General features: G+C 40.9%; 5 protein-coding genes across 9 annotated transcripts; 2 read left to right on the forward strand and 3 right to left on the reverse strand.

Moving 5' to 3' along the window:
* Positions 1-234: 234 nt before the first annotated feature.
* LOC140800208 (4-coumarate--CoA ligase-like 1) lies at positions 235-3,672 on the reverse strand. The gene is made up of 6 exons (XM_073154878.1): positions 3,253-3,672; positions 2,590-3,177; positions 1,813-2,011; positions 1,128-1,273; positions 537-604; positions 235-457 (listed from the first exon to the last, which is right to left on the reverse strand). The coding sequence occupies exons 1-6, from the start codon at positions 3,670-3,672 to the stop codon at positions 235-237; spliced, it is 1,644 nt and encodes a 547-aa protein (XP_073010979.1).
* Positions 3,673-4,624: 952 nt separating this feature from the next.
* Positions 4,625-5,104, forward strand: LOC140800209 (ethylene-responsive transcription factor ERF015). Its single transcript, XM_073154879.1, has one exon. It carries the CDS (start codon positions 4,625-4,627, stop codon positions 5,102-5,104), a length of 480 nt encoding a protein of 159 aa, XP_073010980.1.
* Positions 5,105-10,341: 5,237 nt separating this feature from the next.
* Positions 10,342-12,802, reverse strand: LOC140800071 (9-cis-epoxycarotenoid dioxygenase NCED1, chloroplastic-like). The gene has a single exon (XM_073154711.1). It carries the CDS (start codon positions 12,001-12,003, stop codon positions 10,456-10,458), a length of 1,548 nt encoding a protein of 515 aa, XP_073010812.1. The 5' UTR covers positions 12,004-12,802; the 3' UTR covers positions 10,342-10,455.
* Positions 12,803-13,333: 531 nt separating this feature from the next.
* On the forward strand, positions 13,334-17,927 carry LOC140799901 (protein REPRESSOR OF SILENCING 3). 5 transcript variants are annotated; one of them, XM_073154432.1, is made up of 6 exons: positions 13,418-13,496; positions 14,455-14,567; positions 14,648-14,747; positions 15,368-15,574; positions 16,373-16,792; positions 16,919-17,927. In XM_073154432.1, the coding sequence occupies exons 3-6, from the start codon at positions 14,697-14,699 to the stop codon at positions 17,684-17,686; spliced, it is 1,446 nt and encodes a 481-aa protein (XP_073010533.1). In that variant the 5' UTR covers positions 13,418-13,496; positions 14,455-14,567; positions 14,648-14,696; the 3' UTR covers positions 17,687-17,927. The 5 variants fall into 5 exon arrangements, with proteins under 5 accessions (XP_073010530.1, XP_073010534.1, XP_073010533.1 ...); XM_073154431.1 differs by having other exon boundaries at positions 13,434-13,496; positions 14,410-14,567; XM_073154429.1 differs by having other exon boundaries at positions 13,334-13,496; positions 14,455-14,747.
* Positions 17,928-18,575: 648 nt separating this feature from the next.
* On the reverse strand, positions 18,576-22,366 carry LOC140800375 (uncharacterized). The gene is made up of 3 exons (XM_073155121.1): positions 22,115-22,366; positions 20,009-21,886; positions 18,576-19,139 (listed from the first exon to the last, which is right to left on the reverse strand). The coding sequence occupies exons 2-3, from the start codon at positions 21,813-21,815 to the stop codon at positions 18,853-18,855; spliced, it is 2,094 nt and encodes a 697-aa protein (XP_073011222.1). The 5' UTR covers positions 21,816-21,886; positions 22,115-22,366; the 3' UTR covers positions 18,576-18,852.
* Positions 22,367-22,760: the final 394 nt, after the last annotated feature.

Raw genomic sequence — 22,760 nt, forward strand, 5'->3', positions numbered from 1 at the left:
CTCTTCATATGCCAACCAAAGAATAGGTAATATAAGGCTAGCAACCAATATATATGCAACACTTCATATGCCAACCAAAGAATAGGTTCTGTACTATGTTAGCTAATTAGCTCAAAGGCTAAAATATACTTGCAATGACTAATGCCACTTAGTCTGCTTGCAGTGCACTTTTATTAATAGTAGTTTGGATTACATGGGCTAAAATATAAGAAACTAGATCTGATGTCTGTCATGTTAATTCGCCGCCTTCTTTGTGAAATTGTCTCTCAGAAACCTTCTCATGATCTTCCCAGATGGTGATTTTGGAATTGAGTCTATGAAGTGCAGCTCTCTCACCCTCTTGTAGGAAGCTACATTAGAAGAGACATATTTGATGATGTCCTCTTCACTCTCCTCTGCGTTTGGTCTCTTGACTACACAGGCTGCTGGAATTTCCCCTGCTTCCTCGTCAGCCAACCTGCATGTCATGCATGCATGAGACTTGTAAAATTTAGTATAGATCAGTGATATTTATTATAATATTTGGATGCATTTACGCAAAGACAGCCGCGTCTTGAACTGATGGATGAGAAAGGAGGAGGGCTTCTAACTCTGCTGGAGCTACCTGGATACAGGAAAGAAGAGTAAAGATCACCAATGAAACTACTACGAAGTAGTATAGGTTAAGGGTGTATCAAACTTATGGTACATTAGAGAATAAGTTGAGGATAAACTAAGCTTAAATCTGCTAGTCCTTGCACCAACTTATAGTTTCTAAGACAAAAGAGGGAGGGAAAAAAAAAAAGGCTGGTAGAACTAGTGAATTAAGCTTATATAAGAAGCATGATTAAGTTTCACCTCAAGAACTATATAATCATATAGTGAAAGTCTGTTCCTACCTACTTACGAATAAATTTTAATGCAATCTTCTAAAGGGTAATGGGGAAAAAAAAATTAACCTTTGAATTCATGAAATGTTAATTTTTTCATATCTAATTCTTTTTATTTTTCCTCTCTCTCTCTCTCTCTCTCTCTCTCTCTCTCTCTCTCACACACACACACACACAAAGTTCTGCTTATTTTAAAACAAGCCCACAGCTTTCATTAATTCTAATTCTCATAGCAGTGTTGATGATAAGATTTCCTACCTGGAAACCTTTGTACTTGATCAGTTCCTTGATGCGATCGATAATAAACAAATCGCCGTCATCGTCTATGTATCCAATGTCTCCGGTGTGCAGCCACCCTTCCTTGTCGATGGTACGTTCAGTTTCTTCTTTATTTTTATAATAACCTATTGAGTTAAACAATGACAAAGGCTCCGATGAAGATAATAATATAGAAAGAGTTACATCTAGAAAAAGAAAAAGAAAAACCTTGTTTATTATATTTATTAAAAAAAGGTACCAATGAAATGGTTAGATTCCTTGCCATTAATGTCAACAGACATGCAATAGACATCCCATCTGATACAACTAATTCAAAGCAGTTGATTTGAACTATCTGTTAGAAGTTGGCAAAGAAACGGGGAATATCAACTCTACCTAACTTTTTTTTATGGTCCTCAATACTGTGAGGCCACAAGAGAAGGGTGTCAGGATCTATGATTCAATAGTTTTGGTCCAGGAAACGATATAATTTTATAGCTTCTCTGACAGCTTAAAGTTTTAGGTCGATATTAATTATTTAATGCTATCAGAGAACTAAGCACATCTTATAATTGGGATTGAAAGCTTGGTTAAATTAAGATGAATCCATTATGAAATACATACGTAGAAAAGTAGTACTAGTAGTAATAGTAATATATCTCTTCGTATGTACGTACGTACGTACCTTGCATGACGCATTGGCTTCTGACACAAACTTCTCCGGGAGTATTCTTCGGCAAAGATCGGCCGGTTTCAGGGTCGACGAATTTGACCTCTAGATTAGGAAGGATGAATCCAACGGAGTTCTTCTTGGCGATGCCGTGCCCTTTTCTTGGATCTCCATGAGTTAGAGTGATGCAGCTGTGCTCTGTGAGTCCATAAGCCTGTAATTATTAAGAATTTATTCTTCTTCTTCTTCTTCTTCTTCTTTTTAAAGCATATATTTATATATATATATATATGCAAACATTTAGACTTTCTATATAAACCATGCATCTAAAATCTTTTAGATGATGTCGATATCCTTTCTATTACGTGTCTTTTTCATCGATTTTTCTACAGCCCGTTCACCATTATTTCATAGAGAAAATTAAAAAAGATAGATAGAGAAGTGACGGGTTAATTCTTATAAGCAATTTTATTCATATCTTAAATGTGATTTTATTATAGTTGTGGATACGTTATTCAAGTACGGGTTTAACAAGTAATAATTAAATCCAAATATATACAATTGGGTTAGATGTTGGGTTTATGACCCAGAGCCCAAATATATTTTAAAAAAAGAAGAAGCCAACTATGTAAACTTTTGTGCAATTAATTATCAATATATGCACTTAATTTTATATAATAAATTAAAAAATTAATTATAATTAAATTGTGCAGGTGTAATTAACCCAAAAAAATAAAAAAAAAACAGGTTAACAAACTCAGTTATATATATATATATATATATATAGTTTACCTCTTGAACCTGGACGTCGTGGAACTTGTCCTCAAATGCAGCAAGCAGTTCCGGCGCGAGTGGGGCGGCGGCGGTCATGACGGACTTGAGCTTGAGTCTACTGAGGTCGAACTCGTCGATGACCGGATTCTTCACCATGGCGAGCATGACGGCAGGCACGATCGGTGCGAAATTTACCTCGTGTGCGATCAAGGCGTCGACGAAGGCCCGGAGCTCGAACCTCTCCATCACCACCACCTTCCCCTTGTTCCGCAGCGACGCGCAGCAGATGCCGACGATGCCGTAGATGTGGAAGAACGGCATCAGGCCGAGGGTGCTGACGTGGCCGACCATGTCGTCGCCGACGTCGAAGAGAGTCGAGCATAGGTTGGAGACGAGGTTGCGGTGGGTCAGGATCACGCCCTTCGAGCAACCCGTCGTGCCCGACGAGTAGGGGAGGGCGCACACGTCACGCTGGGACACGTGTGCCCCCTCCCCTAGGTTCGTCGTACCCGCTCGGTCCGCCGCTTCCAGCAGCTCATCCCACCCTATCGTGCCATCCACGTGATCGTCTCCCACCAAGATTACGGGCACCCTGAGATCCTTCACCTATATTTCATAGTGGGTTTTATTTATACGATGCTACAAATCTTAATTTACGTATTTAGTTATTATTACGATCACCTTATCATAAGCCAATATATTGGTGACGATAAGCTTTGCCTCCGAGTCCTCCACTTGCTTCTTGATCTCCGCCGGTTGCGCGAGCGGGTTCGCACCCGAAAAGACTCCGCCGGCGGCCATAATGCCGAGGGACACGACCGGATAGATGGCAAGATTCGGCAGCACCACGACCACCACGTTGCCATTCCTAAGCCCTACCGACCTCAGGGCCTTTGCGAACCGTCTCGTGTCGCGGACCACCTCGCGGTACGTGTACGACTTCCCGGTGGCGGCTTCAACGAGCGCCACTTTGTCGGCGTACCTCTCGGCGTCCTCGAGCACGAACTCGGGCAGCGTCACGTTCTCTGGCACCGGCACCGCCGAGAACTTGCTGCGGAAGATGTTCTGCTCTTCTACGATATTACTCGCTATGTCACCCATTTCACTATACTGATCAAAATTTGATAGCTTTCTAGTGTCCACTGTCGTAATCTCTCACTACTGAGAAGAGAGATGAAGGAGGGCATTTATTTATTTGTTCAAGCGTGCAAGCGTAAGAAGTTCTTGGTGATTAGGGTTCAGTTAGGTTTCAGGTGAAGGAAGAGGTGCAATTGGCATGCTTGCAGGTTTTGGTGTTGGTGAGTATTTGGTTGGTCATCATGGGTTTGTGATTACTTCGAGCTGCAACCCAAACTAGTATACATATTATACATCATCTAGAAGAAATATATATATATATATATATATATATATATCATATATATCATATATGGGTTCTTCGACGAACGTATGTACGTACGTAAGCAGGCTAATATTGGAGCGTTACAACCATGCATCGATCCCTCTCCGTCGTCGTATTCAGTGTCAGTGGTGGATAAATCTTCCTAAATCCACGTGTCAGTTTGGGTGTCAGATGTTGCTCTCCAACCTTCACTCCCCCCTCGCAGTCATTTTTTTATTATTAACCTGCGTGTTCCAGGCGTTATTATAGCAGGTGGTCTGCAGTCCAGGATGCATGAGTTTCCTACATCCAAGCGCACTTTCAACAGCCCAGGTCAGGTGATGAATTGAGTACATACATGGCTGCACGACATAATTCCTACATGCATGCAGAAAGCTAGATCTGCTCCCTTATTAAAAAATAACAGCTCGAGTATCCACAATATCCAAATTTTATCTTTACCTCAGTTAGAATAAACTTGCATTCCTCTATATATCCGGACACTGGTCGTCCTTCCCCAGTTCACTTCCACCACGTTTCACTCATCCCATCTTCTTCTCCTCTCCCCTCCTTAAATCAAACAGCTTCCATTTCCTATCCCTTTTCATCCACAACTAGCACTAGAACAGGAGCGAGAGAGAGAGAGAGAGAGAGAGAGAGAGAGAGAGAGAGATGTCTTTCAAGTTTGAGGAGGAGTCTACTACGGTTGTTGCAGGCGCAGCCAAAGCGCAGGGGTTCAGAGGCGTCCGGATGCGGAGATGGGGGCGGTGGGTGTCGGAGATCCGGATCCCAAAGAGTCGGACTCGGATATGGCTAGGCTCCTACGACGCCCCCGAGAAGGCGGCTCGGGCCTACGACGCTGCCGTCTACTGCCTGCGAGGCGACTCTGGGAAGTTCAACTTCCCCGGCGAGCGGCGGCCCGACCTCCCCGACGCGCAGCGCCGCGTGCTCACCATGAACGACGTCAAGACCATCGCCGCCAACCACGCCTTCTTGCCGCCGCCAATCGAGTCATCTGATCATGCCACTGGCGAGTTTATTAGCTCGATTGGGGAAGATGAGTACTCTCTTTCGAACTTATCCTCGGATAGCTTTCTCTTGGCTGATGCAGCTGTGATGGAGGAGATAATGAGCATGTGGGATCTACTATGACTATATATATATATATATATATATATATGCATGTATATGACCCAAGAAGTTTGTATATATTAGTTTCTATGCAGCTTAATTAATTAAAAACTATGTGCATAAATTATTTATATATGTGCATGGTTATTGTTAGGAAATCATTATATATCGATGTCTGTACATATACATGTCCTTAATTTCTTTGGGAAAATGGTAACAATGTATATATATATATATATATATATTTGTCTTTCTTGTTTATTAGATCATTGATCATCGAGGTATAAAGCAAGAAGACGACTAATTATTTATTAATACATGGACGCGGAACTGCGTCAGCCTTGGCATGCATGCAGTTATTTATTTACTCACTCAAATTAATCAAAATATTAAGCAACACTTTCCCATCTAAGAGAGCTACCAGACACATACAATACAAGCTACAAAAGCAATACCAATTAACAAAGAATGCAAGAAACAACAAGAGGCACAGCATGTTTGCAAAGGTCAATAGCACTTTGACCAGCAGAATGGATAGTATATTATAATAGTATTAGATCTACTAGATTTAGAGATATGGAAATAGAAATCCAAGTCAAAGTTATAAGTTATTAAAATAAATTTGAATTAATATAATCCTACTAGGTCTAGAAAGCATGAGTGATGTGAAATAATGGTTGAAAATGATGGCATGTATATTGCTCATTCAAGATGGTTAATTTAGTTATTCTCCTGCAGGGAACTCCAAGCACCTAAAGAAGTACAAAGCAAAGTATTCGAATGGTATGAATTCTTATAGTGCAAGTGTAGCCAGCCATGAGGGAATTCGTTCTCTTACTGTTGTTGTTGCTGCTGATTACTATGATAATAATGTTAGAATCAGATAGATCTATTACAAGAGCAGTACTACTTGTCACCTGAAGCACACAGTCAATTATTTTGCCAGAAAAAATAATATCAAAGGATGCAAAGATTGGAGATTTCATTTGATGTTAGACGAAGATGATTATGGAGATAATGATCCAGCACCAGTTAGGAATCCTAGTGGACAAGCAGCTCCTGTTCCTCATGCCTAAACTATAACCATTGTGGGTCCTCCCTCCTTCTGTTCATGTACCTATCTTTTATATCTTTAGAGCAACTTAAGCCACAGTTTAAATCATTAAAAATAATTCACAATAATTATTATAACTAACAAGCTATTCTCTAAGAATAATTTATTAAGGCTCAAGTTTGATATGATCATCATTTAAAAAGGATAAAAAAATTGCCTCAATTTAGATAATAATAAAAACATTTGGGTCAACCCTAGGCTCAACAATGGGCTAGGCTACAACTAACTCAAAGTTGACCCACTAAGCTTGGCCCCAAAGCCCTAAACTAACTAAGCTTACCACGTAAGTTGGGCCACAGCCCAACCCAACTAACTTGGGTTGGTCTCACAGCAGCCCAACCCACCACCAACTTTGGCAAGGCTGCACTCAGCCCAAGCCAACTTGGGTAGGGATCAATCCAACCCAAACCAACTTGGGCTGGGTTGATAGCAGCCGAAACCCACCTTAACTGGGCCACAGCCTAGGCCCAGCAATAGCACAGGCCATGCAAACCAACCCCTTCACCTCAACAAAAAAGAGAAGAGAAGGAAGAATGGTCACCGACGATCATCGTCATGTGCAGTCGGGGCCAACTGATGCCTTGCCGGCGGAGGAAGGTACCCACGTATGGTGCCAACTCGACTGATGGGAAAGCCAACAAGCACCTGCAACAAGGAAAAAAAAACTTGTTGGTATTGGGGGAGGGGGAGCTACCGGTGATTTCGGTCGTCGATAATCCCAGCCAACTCCATCGACACCCTCCGGTAGGCTAGCAGAAGCTAGCTGAGAAGGAAACCCACAACTAGAGGCGGCCAATGAAGGGAACCACCCCCACCAAGGCTAGCAGCTAGGACGAGGGGTTGCCCGACGGCTCTGGCCATGAGGGCCCAAATCTAGCACTGCATAGAAACTCCTTGCGAAGAGGAAGCTAAACCTACCTATCGGGTAGCGAAGCCGATGATGGTGATGGTCAAAAAATGCCCCCTAACACAAGCGATAGGAGGCAACGGGGTGTAGCTTGAGAGCTCAAGGTACCCATTAAGGGTACCGAGAGAGAGAGAGAGAGAGAGAGAGAGAGAGAGAGAGAGAGAGAGAGAGAGAGAGAGAGAGAGAGAGAGAGAGAGAGAGAGAGAGAGAGAGAGAGAGAGAGAGAGAGAGAGAGAGCAATAAGAGGAAGCTTCTCGGACAATTGCAGTGAGGCACGAGGTTGCCGGCCGGCCGAATTTTTGACAAAACTGAGAGAAGAGGGAGAAAATGAGGAATCACAAATAAATTAAGCAAAAAATAAACTTACTTAAAGAACGAGGGAACTCCGGCGCTTCAATCCATGGGGTCGGTGTCCACCGACAAATCTCCGGCGAGGTGAGAAGAAAAAAGGGGAAAACAAGCTATGGGCGAGGAGAAGGAAAGAAAAAAGAAAACAAAGAGGAAGTAAAGAGAAAGAAGAAGAGAGGGAGGGGAGAAAATAAAGGAAATGAGCACACCTGCCCTGCACATCTGTGCCTTAGGATTCAGCGCACGTGCTAGTCACATGAGCACTAGATTTTTTTTCTAGGATGTTACATAAAAAAGGTCATGAGCCATAGGGCCAGGTGAATCAATCTTACCCCCAAATTAGGAATGTCAAATAAGAAGTAAAACATGTATTAGATAGTATAAATCAAAAGATATGAGTAATATATTCTGCATGAGCATGTAAATATGTCACAAACAATACATACAATACAATCATGCCAAGTAGATGGCATTTGCATAAAGGTCATACATATTACAATGATATGTGTCAACTACTCAATGCATAGACGAGTGAAAGCAACAAGATCAATGTTTGTTACAACATTTTGATTAGGAAATCGACTTCCAATATATACTAGACCAGCTTGCACAATAAACACTTAATACTCGATCCAATAATCTAGCTTGAAGACTCAATATTTATTATGTCAATCATATGAGTACATCAATCATCAATTCAAACCAGTGTACTACTCTAGCTGATAGAAAATACATGGGGATAACTTGCCATACCTTAGAAAATAACATATTTTTTTATTATCTGTGAACATCATACTCAAGTGACTTTGAATATCAATAACACTATCACATCTTAGCAACAAAAAATAACAATACAAGCACTCCTAATCCTAATGCTCTATGCAATACCTCATAATTTCTATTAGTATCCTACAAATCATAATCTCATAAAAGTGGTAGAAGATCTAATGAAAAATATGCACAACATGCATCACCTCTATATCCTATCTACACATGTTGGAGCAAATAGAAAATGAGCAATTTGGATATCTCTAATCATCTATATATACTATTAATATAACTATATTGGAGATCAAAATTAATACACACATAATGATGTATACAAATTAAGGGATAAGTAAGCTTATATAGATAGGAAATTAAATTATTGCTCGACTCATAACTTATTGAGAATTTTATAAATTACACTCTATATTTTATCTATTTTATAATTCACACTTCATCTTTCAGGATTTATAACCCGACCCCTCATTTTTCTACATAATTAATTTTTGTGTAACACCCTTGGTAGTACCAACAAAAAAATATTTTGTTATAAAAAAAAATTTATACGACACCTAATTATTTATGTCTCCTTCATCATCTTCATCTTTTCCATCTCCCCTATCATCCTAATCATTGCCTCATTATGCTTAAGCCAAAGGTTTTGATGTCCAAATTGGAGTCGGTCGAAATGTTTAGCTTGCTTCATCTTCTCCGATGAACTCCCGATCGGTGCAAGGATAGGTAGAAGACGAGGAGGGGAAGAAGAAGAAAAAGAAGAAGTGGAGGAGGAGGAACAAGAAGAAGATGACGAGGAAGAAGAGGAAGAGGGGAAAGACTAGGGAAAATGGTGACAGGGATGACGATGAGAGGAGATGGTTGGAGAAAGATGAAGAAATATAGTATAGGGGTAGAGAGAACGGAAGGTTAATATTAAAATAATATCAAGATATTAAATAAAAATATAGATGAAAATGAGATGACGAGTTACAAAAATTTTAAAAACGTATTGTGAATCACAAAATAGGTAAAATTTAAGATATGATTTGTAAAATTATCTAATTTTATAAAAACAAGAAGCAAAGATGATGTTGAAGTGTAGATTAATTGCATTATGTGTCTATGAAGAAGACCTATAATTGTATCATATGTTTACGAATAAACCTTCGCATCATCATATTATTCATCTTTGGTTCTATGTGGTGATGGTTAGGTGGATGATTAAAATGATGGCAGTAATCATTGAATCTAAGAAAGTATATGCTCCTGTGTAGTTATCCAAGGATCGACAGAGAATTTTTTTTCTAATTAAAGAATCTCTGTCTCCTCGTAGATCGCCTCAGCTTTCTAAATATGTACGTGGGAAAGAAAGAGAAAAATATCTTAGAAAGTGCAAATACTTCAATGCACCTTTAAAAATTATAATTTTAATTCAACGGCTATAATAGCCAGTTTTTATATCCAGTACCGGTTTCAAAATTACATTACGTAAGAAAAAGAGTATATTAGTTAAGAAGATTAATTACGTGTGCCTAACTTCCCAATTTTCTTGTTATACCCTTTAAGATCTTAAACCATTAGATATTCATCAAAGTGATTGATAAACAATTAACGGTACGGAAGAAGTGCTTTACACGTTTTTTTTTTCTTCCGTTAAGATTTCTCTCTTAAATATAATTATAGCTTAATTATAGGAGATATTATTTAATATTAAATAATTTAAATTTGATTATTTGGAGATAAACTTTAATTTAAATATAATTCTCTATCTCTATCTATTAAAATTTAATTTAAATCAATCTTAAACTAATGGGAGATATATGTAAATAATAAAAAATAATTAAAAAGATAAAATGTAATTAAATTTTCATCAAGTTAATTATAAAAGACATCAATACCTTTATTTTGATATATATATATTACTCTCAGTTAATGATATATATGTCTTTTACTTAATAAAATATTAAGATAATATAATTGTTAAAAAATAATGTGCAAGATTATATATCTAAAAAAAATTACCTCCGATAATATCTTTCATTCCTATTATACCCTTAAAGATCTTAACCGTTAGATCTTCATCAAATTAATCGATAAAAAATTAATTCTATACAATATTGTACGGAAGAAATCCTCTATAAATTTTCATTGGAATTCGGTCGACGTTGCTTTCTACGGGATGATTCCTACAGCAATTTCACATGTCATGTCAGATGGAACAGGGCGGTGGTACGGACAGCTCTAGAACGGCTGCTGGGAGCGGAGCTCGGCCTGGCTGAGGAAAAGGCCGTGGAAGCCGTAGGGGACCCTCCGCGGCAGCAGCAACTCAGCCACGATCTCGAGGTCCGGCGAGCTGGCGTCCATCACCACGAACCTCGATTCACCACTGGCCTCGTTGTGGACGTAAGACACCAAGTACCCCTCGTCCTCGTCCTCGTCCTCGTCCTCGTCCTGCTCCTTCGATTCCGGTACGAAGAAGGGCTGCCCCCCGAAGCAGTGGTGCCCGAAGTCTCGGCGGGCCACCACGCAGTCCCCCTTTCCGGCTATGGAGAAGTCGAGCTTGACGACCCCGGAGATTTTGGGCATGGGATCGGCCACCCCGACGTAAGCGTAGCGGTTGCGGCGTCCCATGTAGCCCGGGTGGATGACTCCGAACTCGAAGTTTCCCGGGGAGAGAGGGGTGCGGGTTAGGATTCCGGTGCGGAGGTTGATCCGCACCATCTCGACGCAGTTGTGGACGAGATGGAGGTGCCCCAGCAAATGGTCGGTGCACAGCATGTTGGGAGCCACAAGCACCAGCTGATCCTCCTCTTCGTCGTCCCAGGCATTAATGGCGTGCATCATGTTGAATCCGGGCACCTCGAACCACCGCATCTCCGACTCGTTGGTGGCGTAGCGAGGAAGCACTCCGATGCGAGGGACCTTGCGGTGTTCGGAGCCTACGAGGGCTCCACCTCCCAACACCATGCCGATGGGTTTCAACACGATCTGGGTTTCCGCGAACACCGCGTAGCGCTCCGTTATGGCGAAGTCGTGCAGTAACGACGGATCGCGTGCGGAGAAGATGGGCACGTCCGGGCCACACTTGTTCCCCGCCGGATCGAAGCGGAAGTAGGTGAGGAAGGGCGGCGTGAGGCTGTAGCAGAAGGCGAATAGCTCGCCCGTAGAGGGGTCCTTCTTGGGATGGGCCGTCATGCACCTGGAGAGCTGCCCGTTGAAGTCGCACCGCCCCGCCGTGGCGATGTCGCCCGTGGTGGGGTCCAGCCGGACGGCGTAGGGGAGATCGCTCTCGCAGAGCGCGTAGAGGCGGTCTGCAAAGAAGGCGAGACTGGTGTTGGCCATCCCTAACCCCTCCGCCAGGCTCATCTGCCTCGTCAGAACCTTCAGAGCCGTGACGGCGGTCCGGGCAAGTCCAGCGACGCCGTGGAAGCCGGAAATAAAGTTGGGGACGACGGGGCCGCCGGCGTCCCGCTCGAGGAGGTACTTGTAGGTGTGGACGTAGCGGGAGCAGAGGATGGCTTCGTGGCCGGTGGGGTCGAAGAGGATGGCGTGGAGCATGCCATCGCCTTCGAAGAGGTGGTAGGGCCCGCGGGGGAAGTGCTGCGGATTGGGACCGTTGCGGATGTAAGCCCCGCCGGCGAGGCACCGGGGTATGGCGCCGCGGACGACGGGGCAGGGCGTCGGGGGAAGCTCGCCGACGGAGGAGAAGTTATCGAAGAGGACGTGGCGAGGGTCGACGGATGGTCGGAGGCTAGGCGGGTCGATGAATGTGTTAATGAGCTCGTCCATGGCGTTGCAGAAAGCCGCCGGGAGGGAGGAACCGGCGGCGTCGCAATTACCCTCTTCTCCTCAAATCTCGTCTTTGCGCGGGGTTTTGGTTGGACAGCGTCATGAGACGGCTTCTCTCCGGGTATAACAGCGGAGATTGAAAGAAGACATTGCCACAGATGCATCACCATCTGTGGCAAAGTCCGGCACCCGAGGTACTAGTAGTATTACTACAAGGAGCTGTATGATCACGTCTACCTCCATAATATAAGACCCTTACCACATCTTCCTAGGGTGTAAACGAGCTCGCCTCCAGCTCAAGCTCGGCTCAATTTAAGGCGAGCCAGACCAAGCTTGAGTCTAAATTGAGCCTATTATCAAGCCCTATTTAAGTCGAGTTGAACTAGTCGAATTGAGTCGGAGGTGGCAACTTGCGAAAAGGAGGAGGCGGAGGCGGTTTGTCGAAGGAGGATTAGGCCGAAGGAGGAGAAAGTCAGACTGAGCAGGACTGAGCTAGAGGTGGCAGTTCCATCAATGCTATTAATAATATAAACATTTATTTGGTATAAGAAAAGCGACATGAATCTAGTTTAAGGACTATATATATAGAGATAGAAAGAGTTAGGGTTGTAAACGAGTCGGATCCGGCTCAAGCTCGGCTCAAAATTTAAATAAATCCTCAAAATAAGTTCAGGTTCAACTCGGCTCGGCTCAGCTTAAATCGAGCCGAGCTGAGCCCGAGTCGGAGCCGCTTTGACACCCCTACATCTTCCCCTCGGTACTTTTATCTAATCCCGCAGTATATAATTATTAGATATTCACTTCTCTTTAAAAGCTAATCTCTTAGATTTTTTCTTTTTGTTCGATTGTAACTAAATCATGAATTACTAGTGAAATCAAAGTAGCCATTGGATCAATAACAATTTCTTCATTCTGCGCGACAGATGTTTGTTTATTTGTCACACTTAATTATATTTCATAATGACGTATTTATTAAATAAATATTAAATTAGAGGATAATAGAAGAGATGATAGGAAATACGAGTTAGGATTGATGATAGAAATAATAAGATGAAAGGAGAGAGATTGGTCGAACCGAGCCGGAGGTGGCACTAAAGAAATTAATAGCTTTGCCTTCATGGAATAATGGAAGAGCAATTAGTTTAGAAGGTCCGGTCGTAACGTTTTAAACGCCAATGTTATATTAGCATTACGAGAATTAAATGTAGAACATAAGGTAAATCTAATTAGTTATAATGAGTAATTAGGAATTTAATAAACTCTTATATTTATATTCAAAATAGATCACAGTTAGATTTTTACGATATAGATTCCACGATCTCTTTAGCGAGGAAGTTGGTCCGAATTTTCCACCCGATTCCGGCCCGGCCCGGCCCATGAATTACAAAATACCCTTACAAACGATGAATCAATCACGTAATTCACTCCCCGGCGGCCGCTCTCGTCGTCTTCGATCAACTCCTCCGCACGCACGCTAACCCGATCGTTGCGAGGTACCAAAGTCTTGCTTCGTTTTTAGGTTTTCTTTTGTTCCGTATCTATTGCGTTTGTAATTTTGTTTTGGTTTTCAAATCACTTGTTTAGCTTTTTCATCTGCGTCGCAAAAGTTTCGTCCTTTTTTTGTTGAACATATTGTTGAATATGAGCTGAAGTTTGCGCAGAATCAAGATACTTGTACAATATATTGCATTATTTAGATATAAATGATGAGAAAATCTCGAGGTACACAGTAAAGATAGATTGCCAACGTTTTAGGTTTTCCTCTTAAGTCTCATGGTATGATCGAATTGTATGCCTCTTGCGTTGCTTTCAACAAGTTCGAGTGGCAAGTACTGGGATTACTCTAGATTGGCTTCAAGATTGCCCTTCTCTCATCTTGCTGATCTCGTGCTTTACGGTTCTTTGCGCAACTGGAAAGTTTTAAACAAAATATTCGCGCAGATGCTTTTAATGTTCCTTCCCTCTAATTCACCTGAAGCTTCCTATCTGATTTATGGTGTAATTTATCATTGGTTAACTATTTTAAGGGCCAATTTTGAACCAAATCTCAACTACTTGAAGCCCACATGTGTCGTATTAATTTTTCAGTCTGTACTAATAACTGACTTCTTGTCTCTCCAAACGATCTGCTATTTTTAAGGGATATCAAAAGAAACTGCTTTTAAATTTTGGGACTAAATTAACTGTTTAAACAGGTAATGTATGTAAAATAACAATTTTATCCCTTGATAGATCTAGGGATAGAATCTCGGTTTAGCAATTTTTTTTGCTTTGTATTGAATCATCACTCATGCTTTGCTCATCAACTAATTCTTTTTCAATGTTCCAAAGTGGTATTTTGTCCTTAGCCTTTTTTATGTAACCTGATTTTCTTTTGCTAGCGACTAATTAGCTGTAAATTTCCAGGACATCTAAAACTGTGGATGTATATAAGTTCTTTTGTTTTTGTAGTGTCGTCTCATTTTCCTAGAGAGAAGGAAAGCTGAAGAAGAACTGGCATAGGTGAAGGGCAACTGGAGATGGGGGAGGCAGAAGAAGCGGCTAAAACTGCTGGCATCTTTCAGGTGATCAGGATCTTTATAGGTGGGCTGAGTGGTAGTGTGACAGAAAATGATATGGAGAAGACTTTCTCCTCACTTGGCAGGGTGTGCAATGTGGAGTTCATCCGCAGCAATGGACGAAGCTTTGCCTTCATGGATTTTGAGCCCAAATCTGATAAATCTGTTGCAAAGCTTTTTGCCGCTGTTAGTTTCTGCATTGGAAACCTCTCTCTCTCTCTCTCATACCTGTTCTTTCTCCCTTGTTAATCTAAGTATCTATCTTTATATCTATTCTTGAGATGAAGGGTTTCGTGTTGGTAGTTCAGGGTATTTTCTACATATTCATATATTGCTTTTGAGAAATGGAAATGAAACCCATTGTTCTTTACTTCATATAGTCTGGACGTGAATATTGATTTATGTTTGTAATCTGTAGATTATTGTTCTGTTCCCACTACCTTAGTTGTCCTAAACTAGAAGGAAACTATGACATAAGACCGATGATTCTTTGGTGTAACACGTTATGTCATTGTTGGGTTTATCACAACAAGGATAGAAAACAAAAGGGATAAATCTCTGGACCATTTTGAGGGAAATGTAGATGAGATACTGCAGTTGATATGAGTTATATTTGGAGTACTATAGATGCTACACCAATATACTTTCTTGCAATGGTCCCCTTATAATTTCATATTCCTGAGAGAAGGGCACATATTCTATCAATGTTTTATCTTTTATGCAGCAATTGTCATGGTTGGTCACAGAAAATTTATGGTGCCTTCTTCATTCCTCTGAAAAACATCTTACCATTTTTTTTTCTGTAGTACAATGGATGTACTTGGAAAGGAGGGAAACTTCGACTTGAGAAGGCCAAAGAGCACTACCTTACCCGCTTGAAGCAGGAGTGGGCAGAAGATGCAATAGTTTCCGTGCCAGATAAGATTGACGTGGGGAAAAATGAAGACTTGAAACAGGATAAGCTGAACTTGGAGAACACAAAGCTTCACATTTTCTTTCCAAAATTGAAAAAGGTAGGTTCTTATTCATCAACTATTATTTATTTTCACGAATGCTTTATTCCTGATAGTATATCAAACAGTTTCTTCCTGTAACAATTATAGAGCACCACAGTAGGTTGAAATGCCAATATCTTGCTAAACAGTCTGATTCTAAGAATTTCTCCTTGCTCATGGAGCCAAAGTAATTTAAAATTCTCCTTTTTCATTTTGTTTGCATTTATTACTATGTTGGAGATTCTATTACTACTTTTACTACCCTGCTACTTTATTTTACTTTATGGGAGATATCTATTGGATATGCATGTGGATCTTCATCTTAAATGCTTTACTTGGTGGAATCATTAAGATGCTTAGGGTTTAGAAATCTCATGGAAGTAAGCACTTCCACAATGAGTCTTAGGGTTTAGAAATCTGGCCCGCCCCAGAGACTACATTTGCTAAGATGCCACTTTTTGTTGTCCTCATCTCATGCCATCAGGTTTTTTTCTTAATTTTTCTCCAATCCATGCCCTTGTGATTTATTTCATGGAGTGCTGCTTGAGCAAATTACCTTTTTATGGCAATTTGATAGTACTTCTGGATTCTCTTTTTTTCTCAGTTTTAATATCACAATAGGGTATCTATAGAATTGTTCTTTTTGTCCCTTGGCTGAACAATTTAAGTAGTTTTCCATATATGCATGTATATAGGTTTTAGGGTTTAGGCACATGTTTTTCTGCAATCCGTTTGTGCTTCTCCTTGTGTGAGAGTATACTACTATTCTTTCGAATCATAACTTGCATTATCTTGTATGGTAACTTTTTTATGCAGGTGAAGTTGTTACCCTTTAAAGGATCAGGGAAGCACAAGTATAGTTTCCAGCGCGTCGATGTTCCTGCTCTCCCACTTCATTTCTGTGACTGTGAGGAACATTGTGGACCTCCTGAGAGAGCTAATGAGGAGTATATTTCTATTCTCAGCTCTGCAGCACGTGAGAAAGAGCTAAGCATAATGAACTCTGTGATGAACAAGCTTTTTGCAAAGGATGATGACAAGGTAGTTCCATCTAGAAGGACAAAATCAGATATAGATCTAGACAGCACAGAGCCACCTCAGAGTGACATTCAGATAGAAGAAACAAAAGAAACTGATGAGGAAGATGCAGATGATCTCGTCATCAACATTGGGATGCAACAATCAGATGACATGCTAATGCAGTTAATTGGAAAAGAAGCACTTACAACAGATAAGGTATGATAATGAATCTTCCTTGAGACCCTTCCTAGATTTAGTTGTTGCTGATCATGAAAAAGGCAAACTATTAAGTTACCCCTGTGAAATTTATCATCTTTCTCCTCTTCATTGTCGAATCTCCAGGTATCAGGATTCAGAAAGCAATCATTTGAGTCTTTGCCAAGAAGGAAGCGGCAGAAATCTGCACCAACTACTACATCTGAAAGCACGCCAATCCTAGGAACTTCTCCAATAATGAGAGACAAAACCGCTGAACATGAAGTTTCTCCTTTGTCACCCAAAAATAAAAGCTCAATGAATCCTCTCAATGTCGAGACTTCTTCAGAAGCTTCAACTCTCAAAAGACAAGATGAGCCAACTTCTCATGCTTCTGAATCAGCAAAGAGCTGCTCGTGGTTTCAGAAATCCTCCTGGAGAGATCTCGTGGGAGCATCAGGGAACGCTACATTCAGCATCTCACATATATTGCCTAATACCAATTTGGTAGCACAAAAGCTGCCAAGTGCTGATAACATGGGCGCCACCGTTCCTGTGGCATCAAAAAAGAGAAAAGTTGTGTCTGTTGAAGAGGGTTCAAAATCTTTGGAAGCCAAAGAAAATCACCAAATAGGTGAGCCCGTTACTCATCATTCTACTGACATGTCGAGGAGTGGAGATATAAATAAAATGACTACTCCAGATGAGAGTGGAAAAAATAATAAGGTTGCCGGTCAGGAACTGAAAAGGACGATTCCGAAATTTAGTATTGGTGAAGTTTGCCCCTTCATGAGGAGTGCAGATTCTGAAAAGGAGTGGTCTACAGCAAAAAGAGCTCTTACTGGGTATATCAAGAAGAAAAACAATGAAAATAGCTCATCTAGTGTCCTGAAAGGCACAAAGGTGAGAAGATAATTACTTGCATGTGCAGCAACCAAATGGTCACCTTTGGAAATAGGTTAGAAGTTGAAGAGATGGTGAGTATATGCACACCAGATATCCCATGATCAATCATTGATAATGCCCATGTGTTTGTCGCAGTAATCATCATCAGTTTGATCGATGTCTCTCTTTTCCCGTTTACCACATGATGTGTTGGCAAGAAAAATTATTACTTTATATGAAATATCAACAGTTTGAGGGATTGAGCATTTAATTTGCAAGGCTATATCTATTTATTTCTCTTTGGTTTCTTTATTTTTCTTTGTTTGGACTAAAGATGCTTGCATTAGGTGGGATTGTCTGGTCGTCTGCATATGAAGATGAACACTTTTTTTTTTTTACAACAGCAGGCATGAATTCATATGAGAGCAAAATTTGATGTGTTCAAAGCTGATGGTGCTGCTGCAAATGCACAGCCCGTCAGGATGGTAACATATTGGTAAGAAAGTTGTATATAAATGTATCCAAATCTACTACTAACTAGCTAGCTGCATTCTAGTTAGTAGTATCAGGATGCAAATTCAGGATGGAATCGATCAAAGGACGTCAGATACCATAACTTTTGGATTCCAAGTTCGCCAGAACTGTTTTGATTTGGCTTCATTCATTCTTTATATAATATTGTTGATGACTAAAAAATGTCCTCTGCCTGGCAAACACAAAGATGTAAGCAGATCATATGACGATGTTCAACCTGATCACAGACAAGAGATCCACATCTTTTTGAAGGCTTTTTTGCCAAGCAGTGCAGAATTCTTTTTGACCCCAGAAAATAAGCAACAAACAGAAGAAAGAAAGATAAAAAAGAGTAAGAAAGATTAGATTAGCGGCGGGGGGAGAAGAAATAAAGACACTAGATCAATTCAGTAACACCATATGTTATAATACACCCAGAAGTTACAATGCAAATATAAAAAAAAACATGGCAAAACAAGAGCCTACCTAGTCGCAACTTTCTGATACTCCCCAGAGATGACAAAACTTGTCAATTGATCTGACACCCATGAACATTTGCCAAACTAAGTAGGGTAAAACATCGACCCGATAATTACAACACATCAAAATGCAGATGGAAGTGATTGCCCACTGCCATAGTTAGTTGAAATTTTATCTGTCTGAAGATAATATACAAGATATTACTAGCACTCTACAAACCAGTCACCCAATTGGTTCAGGTTCTCATGCCAACTATTGCTTGTCTCGTCCATATTGGTTGCAGAACACCATAGAGTACGATTGTAGTGGACATATTCCATATCACTGAATGCCTGTTGCTCAATAAAATTTCTTTTTTCTGCATGAAGCCGGTCAGATAAACCCCTTGCAAGCTTGTATCTCATGGCACCGCTACATGTTTGGCTCAAGATTTTAATTGCTAGTCTTTGTAATTCAGGACTTTGCCCTCCATGCAATGACCACCACATTACTGTAATTTCAAGGAAAGAGATATAGATACTTCAGATAGGACATTGATAAATGATGCTCTACATCTTACGGCGGATTCAAAAGCATCATACTTTATTGCTGACATAAAGCTTAGCAGTATTAGAAAAGAAAGAGCAAGCGTGGCAATACTCATAAACTGTAATGTAGCAAAAGAACAAGCACTCCAGAAGGCATATTATCAGATGTGCATGTCAACGCGTGCAACAAAGAAAGTGAGCACTTTAATCTGAAAAGATGTCTTTCAGTCAGACAGGATCATTAGGCATTCTCCATTTTTCTGGTTCTAGGGAATTACTATCGAGTAACAACTAGACTGTCAGTAAGAACTTAAAATCCAACATCATTTTAAATTAGATGGAGATGTCACAATCAAACTCAGTCATGGGAGTCATAGAATTAACTTAAGGGATGCATGCACTCTTTCTATTAAAAAGGTAATTAGATCTCAAATTTCAGTTGCTCTAGCTGAAGGCCCCATGGGATGTCGGCTGCAAGCCTTCTGAAGGTCAGGTGCAAGAGCCAGTTCCTTTTTGTATAAATAGAAGATGTAACACTTCCAAACGTGGGAAAGCTCTAGATATCTCGGTAAGACTATCCATATGTTGGATAAAGACACTGCTAACACATGGAAAGTAACCTCCTCTGATTAACATACCATATATTATTGAAGGGTAGGTCTACACTCTACCTTGTTATGTCAGCATAAATTTACTTTACAACATTATCTGCACACATATCTTGTGTCAGCAGAATAATAGCAATTAACATATTTCTCTTATACAAACAATTCATTTCCACAAGAAATTGAACAAAACTCAAAAATAAATTCAAAACAGAAAGTGTCCTTACCTGGTGAAATTTTCGTTCTTTGATCAACTGCCATGCACTCGGCAAATCCACCAGATGGAGTTCTGTAGGCTTCAAGTTGTTTAACTATCAGGTTTTGATCATCTTGGTTCTTAGCCATACGCACGATACAATCTAACAGTCCATTGGTTACCTCAGCATCAACATAGAATTCATTTGAGTAGAAAAGACTTGGATTTAGATAGTACCCGGCAGAATGAATGGAACTGTGAAGATAGTTATCCCATATGTCATCAATTATATCCCAGAAAGGTGAATATCTAGATTCTTCACCTCCCAGATTCTTTCTTATTGTTTCTTTTGCACGATCCATGGCATCATATAAGATTCCCAGAGGGGCTTTATCACTCCCATAGATCAGATGCAAAATACCTACCAGTGGATCTGTGACCTTTATAACATCAGCAGCAGAATTCCAAAATGTGAGACTTCTTACCAGTTCAACTGTAGCTTTGCCCTTTTCTCTGGAAGCCCAAACAGAAGCACTCCATGCAGGTGAGCTGAACATATTAATTATATTTTCTCTCTCAGAGAGTAGGTTTCCCAATGTGCTAAACTGAGCTACAGACTTCAAGTTGGAAATTTTGACAAGATCTCGACCTGGAATGTGTTTTTTCATAAGTTCTAGAGTAAGTGCATGACTATAAATGTACCTTGTTATGGTCTTAGCCTCATCAAGTACTTTCTTCACATGATCCATGATTGCTATCTTTTCCAAGATAAGATTTATGCAGTAATCTGCACAAGATGTCCAGAATATGGACCGATATTTCTCCACCAGCTTCTGGCCTGCAGCTTGCATGTAGCGTGACGCATCATGGACAATCACCTGAACGACATTATGGACATCAATTTCCTCAACAACTTTGCAAAGCAATAAAAATAACGCGTCGACATCTCGAACAGAATCTGATACATCCATAGATCTCAAGAATATCGTAGTTTGGGGGCACTGCACAAGAAAACTAATCAGGCTTCTACCCCTTTGATTGGTCCAACTGTCCAGCAAGATGCTACAGCCAGTTTGCCCCCAACATTTCTTGACATCTTCCACATGCCCAACAATTTCTTTCATTTCCTGTTGAAGAATCCATCCCTTAATCTCATCACAAGTAGGAACTCTGAACCCAGCTCCACAGCCAATAACAGCATCGATCATTCTCTGAAAAGATGGTAACTTTGTCCCACTAGGACCAATTCCTGCCTCGAAGAAGAACCTACCTATAGATCTTGCTGCAAGCAATACTGAGTCATCCTTCACTTCCTCCTTGATTATCGGTTTTGTATCTTCCATCGTGTTTGAGGCGCCGATGCTTCCATTTCCAGCCTGCACTGATGGCAGCTGTACGACATTTCTTCCATCTGTGGAGGTCCGCTGTGATGGATTTAGATGACAACCACTCCTGCTGAAACCGGCGGGTGCAGTTTCCGCAGAATTCTTCCCTTTCTCAGTGCTCGACTGAGTGGTCTTCGGTTGGCAACGCCTCTGCTCAAGAGGTACAGGAGAGAAGTTCCTCTTCAAGGGAAGTTCTGGATGGTACAATCGTCCAACTTCTTTAAGCAGCCTCTCCTTCTTCTTCTCAAGAAGGGCATCCCTCATGCACGCTTTAACATCATCGGGGGCTTCGGCGCATGCCACCACATCACTTCCCACTCCACCCAAGTGGTGTTTAAGGCGGTTGAAACCGCGAACCTCCTTGCCGCAGTAATTGCACTTGACCCTCTTCTTTCCCTCATCTAAGGCTGTTCCATGTTCCTCCACCCCATCTCCCACCTCGCTTGAACTCATCCTCAAGCTAGCAGCTTTTTCCACATTAAATTAATAGATGGATGAAAACTCAAACCCATCGCGACACTCACCTTATTAGAATCACAGGCATAAAGATTATTAAAACAAAACAAATTTTTTTTTTTTATCTAACTCATAACTCATCCAATTTTGAATTATAACATTCACCTCATCAGAATCACCGGCTCTACAAACTATGCTTAATAGATCAAGGGGGAGTAAAAAAAAAAAAAAGGAAAGCTACCAAGAATAGCATCCATCAGTTTAGGAAAAAGTACGAGGAGGGGATGTTTTGGTACCTGAATCTGATACTGCGGGGCCCAAATTCCCAACTTGAGCTTGGAGATCACATTAAGGCGGCGAGTTATGTGGGAAAGCTTGGGGATTTCGCCACTTCGCAGAGAGGTGAATCGCACGGGGGTTTAGGGTTTACTTCCTTCTTCTAGGGTTTAGGGTTTACGAAAGGAAGAGAGTCCAAGTCAATGTATGCGTACGCTACGAGAAAATGAGGAGGAGAGAGAGGGAGGACGGAGGAAGAGGATGAAGAGATCGGGTTAACGAGTAAGCGGGTTTCGGATACATCACCATACACGCGTTTCTCTTTTTCTTTCTCTCTCTGTACGTCACGCTTTCGAGCAGCAATTTTTGTTTTAAAAAAAGAAGGAAAAAAGTGGTATTAATTAGCTGCCGCAGTTAGGGTTACGGTTACGGTTACGGTTACGGTGAGCGCCGCTGACGTCAGTAGCCAAAAAATATGTAACGGTGGTGAGTTGAGAAAAGTCCATTTCTAAGTATAATAATGCTTCTCTAAAATAGAGTGAAATCGGCCGAATTGATAGCCAGACATAATCGCAAAACTTATGAGAGAGAGAGAGAGAAAGAGAGCGAAGGATAAACCTTGAGAAGGAGCCACTGGTATTTCATTTAAAGAATCTTAATGAATGA

This window comes from Typha latifolia, chromosome 13, assembly GCF_019914945.1.
Source record: "Typha latifolia isolate L0001 chromosome 13, TyphaL0001v2, whole genome shotgun sequence".
Lineage (NCBI taxonomy): Eukaryota > Viridiplantae > Streptophyta > Magnoliopsida > Poales > Typhaceae > Typha > Typha latifolia.

Bases quoted from the DNA above. Each gene is read 5' to 3' on its own strand.
- LOC140800375 (XM_073155121.1), bottom strand. From the start codon at position 21,815: ATGAGTTCAAGCGAGGTGGGAGATGGGGTGGAGGAACATGGAACAGCC. The intron at 19,140-20,008 runs GTAAGGACACTT...TTGAAATTACAG, and splicing joins AAGAACGAAAATTTCACCAG to TAATGTGGTGGTCATTGCAT.
- LOC140800071 (XM_073154711.1), bottom strand. From the start codon at position 12,003: ATGGACGAGCTCATTAACACATTCATCGACCCGCCTAGCCTCCGACCA.
- LOC140800209 (XM_073154879.1), top strand. From the start codon at position 4,625: ATGTCTTTCAAGTTTGAGGAGGAGTCTACTACGGTTGTTGCAGGCGCA.
- LOC140799901 (XM_073154429.1), top strand. From the start codon at position 14,523: ATGGGGGAGGCAGAAGAAGCGGCTAAAACTGCTGGCATCTTTCAGGTG. The intron at 14,748-15,367 runs GTTAGTTTCTGC...TTTTTTCTGTAG, and splicing joins TTGCAAAGCTTTTTGCCGCT to TACAATGGATGTACTTGGAA. The intron at 16,793-16,918 runs GTATGATAATGA...TCGAATCTCCAG, and splicing joins AAGCACTTACAACAGATAAG to GTATCAGGATTCAGAAAGCA.
- LOC140800208 (XM_073154878.1), bottom strand. From the start codon at position 3,672: ATGGGTGACATAGCGAGTAATATCGTAGAAGAGCAGAACATCTTCCGC. The intron at 1,274-1,812 runs GTACGTACGTAC...TTAACTCAATAG, and splicing joins AAGCCAATGCGTCATGCAAG to GTTATTATAAAAATAAAGAA. The intron at 458-536 runs GTAAATGCATCC...CATGACATGCAG, and splicing joins CAAGACGCGGCTGTCTTTGC to GTTGGCTGACGAGGAAGCAG.